At 35.4% G+C, this 8,940-nt stretch overlaps 1 protein-coding gene across 1 annotated transcript in view; it reads right to left on the reverse strand.

Annotated features, from left to right (window-relative positions):
* Window positions 1–1,607: 1,607 nt before the first annotated feature.
* LOC106778322 (uncharacterized mitochondrial protein AtMg00810-like) overlaps window positions 1,608–8,940 on the reverse strand; it is a 22,596-nt gene continuing 15,263 nt past the window's right edge. Inside the window, exons 2-3 of the mRNA XM_014666268.1 lie at window positions 6,645–6,786; window positions 1,608–1,683 (exon numbers count right to left, since the gene is read on the reverse strand). Of these exons, the coding sequence (XP_014521754.1) occupies window positions 1,608–1,683; window positions 6,645–6,786 (218 nt within the window). The remainder of the gene's footprint in view (window positions 1,684–6,644; window positions 6,787–8,940) is intronic.

Genomic DNA, 8,940 nt, shown 5'->3' on the forward strand with positions numbered 1-8,940 from the left:
ATAATTCTCAACTTAACTCAAGGTAAAGATTTTCAAAAGGGTTTTCACATACTGTTTAAGGCTTAGGTTCAAAAAGGGTAGAACACATTGTGCTCTTTTTAATTGGGACGAAACTTTTTGCATTGGCTAAGAAAGGGCTAAATCAAAAATGGCCTTGATCATATGAAAAATGCAAGCAAGTGATTTAATCATAGAAACCTGGGCAAAGTCATTCATGCTTTCAAAGTAATAGCAATAATTCAGTCAAAAACTCTGGAGTTCAAAACCTCACATATGCTAATTTCAAGTTCCAATACATAGATACATATCCTGCTCAATATCACAATCACAATCATGTTATCATGCATCTGTTCACACATATTGTGAACCACCAACTGTATATAGCATCTCATATATAATCTCGACATCAATTAATATAAAAGCCTCATCAAGCATACTCATCACAGATCATCATGAACCCATTGCATCAGATTTAAGTTTTAAGCCAAGTACATCAACACCTATTCTAAAAAGAGAAGAAAATATACCATAATTTAAAAAAGATAAGTTTAGAAAACTGGGTTGCCTCCCTGGTAGCGTTTGTTTAACGTCACGAGCCTAACCCAAACCTTTATAGCACTTGTCAGTGAGTGCATACCTTTCCAACAACCTTCAGTAGGTGTGGTTCCCTGTATCCTTCAGTAGATACCTAAATCTTCTAGCATTCCTTAATAGATGCTACCCAGTAGAATTCATCAGTAAATGATGACAGTGACATCCATCAGTAGATGTCTATTCACCNTCCTTTTTCATAACAACATCCATCAGTAGATGTTGTAGAAGCATCCATCAGTAGATGCTATCATCACTGCCATCAGAAGCAGCATATAACCTAAAAAAAACATAAACAGACAAAGAAAAATCAAATTTAAATCACACAAATAATAAAAAAGAAAAAGTTAGAAACTGGGTTGCCTCCCAGCAAGCACTTCTTTAACGTCATTAGCTTGACCCGGTAAAAGAATTAAATTTAGGTTTTGTATGCAAAGAACAAAAGTAAACATGCAAATGCAGTGAATCAATTGGCTAGAAAAGACTATGGATGAGTGGAGTTGTTGGGGTTTACAATTTCATCTTATCCACCCTCTTATATCTACTCTTCTTATCTTCTTAGCTTATTTATCATATTGTCAGAGCTCAAGCTTCAAGCATCAAGAACAAGCAAATGGAAGTAGAAATGAATGGTTTTTCACCACCAATAAACTAAGACAACCAAGAGTAAGTTAAGAGAAGAAGAAAATCTGCATCTCATTCATTAAAATGGCCCCAAAACCGAAGCACCTTAGCAAGCTCCCTTAAGGCATGTTCATACATGAAACCCTAGGAGAGAAAAGTTCAAAACATGAAGTATGAAGTGTAAAAATGAGAGCCTCAATGGAAGGGTCGGCCTCCTCTCTAAAGGACCATCCAAGCCACAAAGTTGGTGGTGTGCACCTAATTTAAAACCCTACCCTAAAAGGCACATGTCCTACACAAGAGTNTTTTACAAAATTGCCCCTAAAAGGGTCCAAAACACCTAATTCTAATTAAGGACTTCTAGAAAACGAAATTACAACTTTAATTAGAATCTAAATGACTAAATGTTGAGCCTTNGAATGTGNCACGCCATATNCNAATGNTCCAGATGATGTTTCCACAACTTCCCTGCAACCAGAAATGCACTTAATCNNCTCANAAAATCCAAATTAGCACAATTACGAATTTCTGACCAAATTAAGTAGAATTCGAAAAATGGGGAAATAACAGACAATTAAACACAATTCCCTGGTTTATTTAAGTGCAACAAACTAAATATAGTACAAGAAATAACCACTCATAAAAATAGACCACACTTAGTCTTTTGCACTCCTGGTCAAAATCAAGACGAAAACTAAGTGTCTGAACCGGGATCGCGACGGGACGACGAACCGAAAAACAAACGGGTTTAAGAAATATTTTGGGAGTTGCCACCATAATTTATTATGGAAAAACTATGGAAAAACCCTAAAATAAGAGCATGGTCTACGAAAAACAGATTTTTAAGTTCGGGAATCGGTTACGGGTAAGGAAGGTATTAGCACCCTATTGTGCCTGCCCAGAGGCAGTACCTTTAATTAAATGTATAAAATTAATGTGGTCTTCTTTTAAAATATTTAATTTTCCCCCCAAAAAAAATAGAATAAAATATTAGGAAACAAAAAATATTTTTTTTTATGAACCCGACAAGATTGACCTTGGTCCTACGTATATCCATTAATGGACAATCAGGGATCACATAGTTCTTTATCTAGAAAAAGGTTTATGAGTTTGTATAAAAATTATTATGGATTGATTAACATTTTTCGAAAAAAGTGAAAAGGTTTCGTTTAACAAAATTGAGCTTTTGGTTTTAAATATTTTGTGTATTTTTCGTGTTAAAAAAATGGTGGAAAAAGAAGAAAAGAAACTAGCCATAGGTCGACGCGCACTTATATTTAAAAAATCATGATTTTAAGAAAACATTGTCTTTGTGTAAAAAAAAATCTTTGGAAGAAAACTTTAAAGTATAATAAAAGGAGAAGAATAGGAGTGTAGACATACCTTTTTAGCTTCTGGAATTCCCTTAGTGCTTCCTCAGTGATTGTTGTTCACAAAACCTTTATGTGTGAGAACATATTTTTTCTCTATACTCTCTCCTTCAATCTCTAATATCTCTAAGTGTTTTTCTCTATTTTTTCCGTCCCTTTTTCCTTCCACAGAGTGTGTATTTATAGGCACATATTGTAATATTATGACAATCTTGTCTTAATTGAGAATTAATTGACAGTGGACAAAATAGGGAAAGAAATGGTCTTGATTGCAAGAAAAATAAATCAAATAATATTTAAGACATTGATTGTAATTATTGTCAGACAACATAATTCAAATTATTACCATATTAAACTAATATTTCAAAAACATTCTAAAGTGACGTGCCCTGTATTAAGGAAGATTATTTTATTATTTTCTTTTTCCTTTTTTCCTTTACCCACCATTAATTATTATTCTCTTATTCTTTAATTTTGATTATTTATTTCTCCNGACGAAATTGGGTGTTGACACCAGGGAACTACTCAAACATTAGGGAGGTGACACAGACTCGACAGACAGACAACAAAGATTCACAAAATAGAAACAGAGTTGCACAATTCTCACAAAACNGGAACTACTCAAACATTAGGGAGGTGACACAGACTCGACAGACAGACAACAAAGATTCACAAAATAGAAACAGAGTTGCACAATTCTCACAAAACATAATAGTGAAAGGCATAGGCAGAATTCCACACAGAGTCAATGAAAGCAAATACTCACAGAATCATCCAAACAGTTCAGTACATGGAAAACAGTCAATCAGTTCAAGAGATGATGTTGGAACAATCGGTATCGTTCTAAGATAGAGTATGACGCAGCAGAATTAAACTTAGAGTAAGCGGAAAGCGTGTTCGGTCACAAAAATAGTTCCTTTATTAGTTTTAAATTTCTTGTAAAACTTTTATCGAACAGTTGGAGTGCTAAAAGATTAAGGAGTGTAGGGAAGAGAAAAATCACACAAATGATTTTTATACTAGTTTGAATCAAAAGATTCTACGTCCAGTTGTTAATCACTATAAAAAGTAATTAACGATTTTTACTAAAAATATAGTTGTACAGATAAGATAATGAAATGAGTAAGGGATAGAAAACACTTTCCTTCGACAAACGAACCGGAAGAGTGCAGTGAGTAACTTCCTTCGACAAACGAACTGGAAGTGCTTCCTTCGACAGACGAACCGGAAGCAAACACTCTGCCAACTCGAAGAGAACCGCTCCGACTTTCGACACACGAAACGCGAGCTTCTCCTATTCACGAGACCAGGCAGAGCACCTTGCCAACTCGAAGAGAACCGCTCCGACTTTCGACACACGAAACGCGAGCTTCTCCTATTCACGAGACCAAGCAAGGGAACTGAACTAGCTTTTGAGAACTTCCTCAGAAAAACTATATTCTACAAAGGACTAAGTTCAAATGTTACTTCTGAACTTCACAGAAACACAATATATAGGCAGCTGCTTTAAAAATCAAAGGTCAAGTCCCAACTGCCACAAATAATCGATTATTATAAGTGATAATCGATTATTGAAGTCCGTTATAGGTTTTTCAAAAAGTGATAATCGATTATATGATGTGATAATCTATTATTCCTGAATGACTTGTGATAATCGACTATTGCTTCTTGATAATCGATTATTGCAATTAAAAATGTAAGTTTTACAAAGTTTATAGGACTTTCCTACTACATTTAATTACAAAAATTTGCTTTTAAATAATTTTAGACTCTTCTTCAACTAAGTCTTCTTGCAGCATCATCAAAACACTTGTCTTCAAGATTTACCAATACTCCTTATTGGTAACAATCTCCCCCTTTTTGATGATGATCAAAAATTCAATTTTTAAAAGCAACTTTGGCTATCCTGCAAAACATACGAGCTAACAAACAACAACAGAGTTAGCAATACATGTATCAATTTATACCTTTCCCCTTATATTATTCTTCTCCCCCTTTTTGATCATAAGAACAAAAGATTAAATTAAAAACCTGCCCCTAAATATGATCTCCCCCTCAATTAAACAAGAGATCATGTTATTCATAAAAGAAAGGATTACATAGACACCATAAGGAGAAACATAAAAGATAGAAATATAACATAGAGATAAGAATAACAACCAATCAACAAAGCACTCAGAGAAAAAAAAATCTTAATTCTAAAATTCAGGACTTGGGATCTCTCGAGTGATTGAAGGTTTAGGTGAGTTTCAATATTTCCTAGATGAACATAAATGTCAAGAATTTGATCAACCATATAACTTTCGTGAGCTTGCTGCCATTCATAAATTTGATCAAAGTGAGGTTTCAGGGCAAGACTCATATCTTCTAGTTATCACAAAATTTCTCAATCAAAAGCATCACCCCCTCTTTTTTTTAAAAAAAAAAGTTTATGCTCCTCATAAAATAAGTAACTTAAAAAATTTAAGTCCTTTTAAAAGCACTCCTCCTAAATGTAATAATCCCCCTTTAAAAGAAAAACAGAAAAAAAAATTAATTTTTTTTTAATTTTTTTTACGCTGATAATCGATTATTACTTTAAATAATTGATTATTTGTGATCCAAATTGTCAAAATCTAAATTTTTAGGCCGAGATAATCGATTATTACCCTTTGGTAATCGATTATTTAGGTTAATTTCTGGAAAAAAAAAAACAGAGATTTAGGCCAAATTTTCAACCTAAAACACATCTAGCATTCATAGAAGGTCCAAACATCTAACAACCTTACATATCTCCCCCTCAAATGGTTACTAGGTATCACAAGATCATGTCATAAGATGTCAAACAAAAATTTCTCTTAAACTCAAAAGCAGATTCTGAAAAATATTTTAAGATCTGTTCAGTCCAAAACAATGCAGATATGCTTACAAGGCAGTTCAGAAAAGTATTTGAACTTCCAAACCATTTTCAATATTTCTTAGCAAATCAAATTCAGCTTTTATCAGACTTTATCAATGATTCTGCAATCAATTTATAAACTATAATGAAAGCAACAATAGCTAATATGAATGTGATCACATCACAACAACTCAAGGTTTAACAGGAAAGCATTTCTACTAGCATAATTAGTTCAAAAACTAATTTTGACAGTATAGTTTATAACTTCCCAAACAATAACTATGATTCATGCACTTTCATATCCCAATCTGTTCAATCCCATGAATTCAGTTGTGCATATCAAAACAACTTATACAAAAATTCAAACACAAGCTGATACAAAATTTATCTTTCATCAGTTTTTAGACTAATTAATTTACATAAAAAATATGCAAATTTGATCCGTTTCATTTATTGTATCCAAGCTCTCAATGTGAATTATCATAGCTCATTTGGAATGCATTTTGAACATATAAACAGATCTCCATAGAAATAATTCAAAATAGAGATGATAATTTAATCATCAAATGTTTTATTTTAATCATCCAAAAATGCTAATGAAAACCAGCTCATTTGAATGACTTTTTCATAGTTTTTGATGCTAGACAGAGATTATACCAAAGGTAACTTCAAAGTACTCATGAAATTGAATACTGGGCTAGTTAAGCATATATTCAATTTGACAATTTTACAGCAAAGTATCAAAATAATTTGCACATAAAAAGATAAAGATAAAGACACTAATTCCGTTCGGGTCCAAAGAGATGGAAAAAGATTACCTCGAAGCGTACCTGGTAGAGAGTGTAGCAACCTTGTGGATTCTGCTGAAGAGTTGTGACACCTGGGGAGGGTGTGTCGTACTATATGAACTTTGCTGGAAAGGTGTACGAACCTCGTGAATATATTTTTTTCTTGGTGCCAGGATGAAAACTGGGCTTTGGGTGCAAGGATGAAAACTGGGCTTTGGTGCCAGGATGAGAACTGGGCTTTGTTGCTAGGATGAGAACTGGGCTTTGATGCCAGGATGGAAACTGGGCTTTTTTTTTGTAGAGGCGCAAGAACCTTGTAAACCTAGAGAGGTGTAAAGACCTCGTAAACCTGGAGAGGCGCAAAAACCTCGTAAACCTGGAGAGGCGCAAAACCTCGTAAACTTGGTGAACTTGGAGAGGCGCAAAAGCCTTGTAAATTTGGAGAGGCGCAAAACGTTGTAGAACTGGTGAACCTGGAGAGGCACAAAAGCCTTGTAAATCCGGAGAGGCGCAAAACCTCGTAAATTTGGTGAACCTGGAGAGGCGCAACAGCCTTGTAAACCTGGAGAGGCGCAAAACCTCGTAAACCTGGTGAACCTGGAGAGGCGCAAAAGCCTCGTAAACCTAGGGAACCTAGAGAGGCGCAAAAGCCTTGTAAACCTGGAGAGGTGCAAAACCTCGTAAACCTGGTGAACCTGGAGAAGTGTAAAAGCCTTGTAAACTTGGAGAACCTGGAGAGGCGCAAAAAACCTCGTAAACTTGGAGAGGCGCAAAAACCTCGTAAACCTGGAGAGGCGCAAAACCTCATAAACTTGGTGAACCTGGAGAGGCGCAAAAAACCTCGTAAACCTGGAGAGGGGCAAACCCTAGTAAACCTGGAGAGGCGCAAAAACCTCGTAAACATGGTGAACCTGGTAAATTTGGAGATGTTGAGATATCCTCGCATTGCAGTATATATTTTGAATTGATCTTCTTATAGCTCTGAACTTTGAATTTTGTTGATACACTGATGTTTGGGTGGGAATTCGCGTGAGACCTTGTTCACACCCTTTTTGAAAATTCTGAATTTTTCCACTGATGTACCTTCCTTGAACTGATTACGAATTCCTGTTGAATGGTTGCGATGCATGATGTGCCATGATTTTTTTATGATGATGCATGAATGTATGAATGAAAATTCATGTGAGACCCAAATATTTTATCATATTTCCAGTTTCAATTTAATTGATTTCACGACATCCTTTAAGAACAAACTCGCGCCCAGTGAATCTGCCAGGGATGCTCATTATTTTCGGGAGGCATTTTGAAAATTAAAAGCGACCTTATGAACGAGATGGAAAAGATTGATAATACAATATTATCAATTCCAATTTAAGAGCATTCCCTATCATGGAATCACTGTGAATAAGATTTTTTTGACTGTGTCAGAATTAACTAGCAAAGGTAACTTCTCTCCATTCGTTCTTGTGAGGCTAAGTGCCCCACCACCAAATGCCTTCTTTACCACATATGGGCCTTCATAATTTGGAGTCCATTTGCCCCTGTGATCCTTTTGTATTGGCAAAATCTTTCTTAGGACCAATTCGCCTTCTCGGAACTCTTTAGAGCGTACCTTCTTGCCAAATGCCCCCTTTATTCTTTGTTGGTATAATTGTCCGTGGCATGTCGTGGTCAATCTTCTTCCTCAATGAGATTGGGTTGATCAAACCGGGTTTGAACTCAATCTGCCCTCTAACTGGGTTCCTCTTAATACTCGTAGGGATGGGATTTCTACCTCTAAGGGTAGTACTGCTTTCATTCCATATACCAAAGAAAAATGTGTTGCCTTAGTCGACGTATGTGCCGTTGTGCAGTAACCGTGTAAAATGAAGGTAAAATCCTCTTGACATATATTTTTTTATTAGCAGCTTTGACTGCCCCATGCGTCTTTGGACGACAATGTGAAGTATGATTGTCAACATGCATTTGTTCATCATCGTCCTTCTTTGGTAGATACTTGCTACCCATTGAGGTATTCTGCCCCAACTAAGAATCTCGCATTGAACTGCTTTCCAACTTCATCTTTGATCCAAAGACATTCTGGCTTGAGTGGTAACTTATGTTGAACTTTTCTTTCGTGCTGATGTCAACTTTTACCTCTTCTCTCTCACCCTCCTATATTAAAGATTTCAACCTTTTCCTCATAATATTTGATGAAGAAGCTCACAAACCTCATAATACTTGCTGGAGAGGTGCACGAGTAACTTAATCAAAATTAATTTTCTACCAAGTTCAAAATCCAAATAGCCAAACCCATTCGTTGTTGTCTATAGGTTCTTTCCAGCTACTTCAAATTTGCAATATATTCAGCATATTATCTATGCGAACACAAATTCTGCTAATTTTGTCCTTGAACAACTTTCATCCTCATACGAAGATCTTGTTGCTCTTTTCGCATGGCCAACTATGAAAACTTCTAAAAAATATTAGAAGTTCTATTATTCATTCATCTTTTCTTCAAACACGAGGTCACTCAATGTTAAAGACTCATTCTGGAAGCTTTAAACAATGCTAACATGCATTTCCCTGCCATCCATTGTAAATATCTCATTCACTTTGAGAACGTTTACGTTTGCTTCTACAAGCTGTAAAACCTTAGGATTGGGTTGGTTGTCAAATCTTAAAGAGGTAACATCAGACTTCCTATCCC

The sequence above is a fragment of the Vigna radiata genome, unplaced genomic scaffold, assembly GCF_000741045.1.
Source record: "Vigna radiata var. radiata cultivar VC1973A unplaced genomic scaffold, Vradiata_ver6 scaffold_408, whole genome shotgun sequence".
Classification (NCBI taxonomy): domain Eukaryota; kingdom Viridiplantae; phylum Streptophyta; class Magnoliopsida; order Fabales; family Fabaceae; genus Vigna; species Vigna radiata.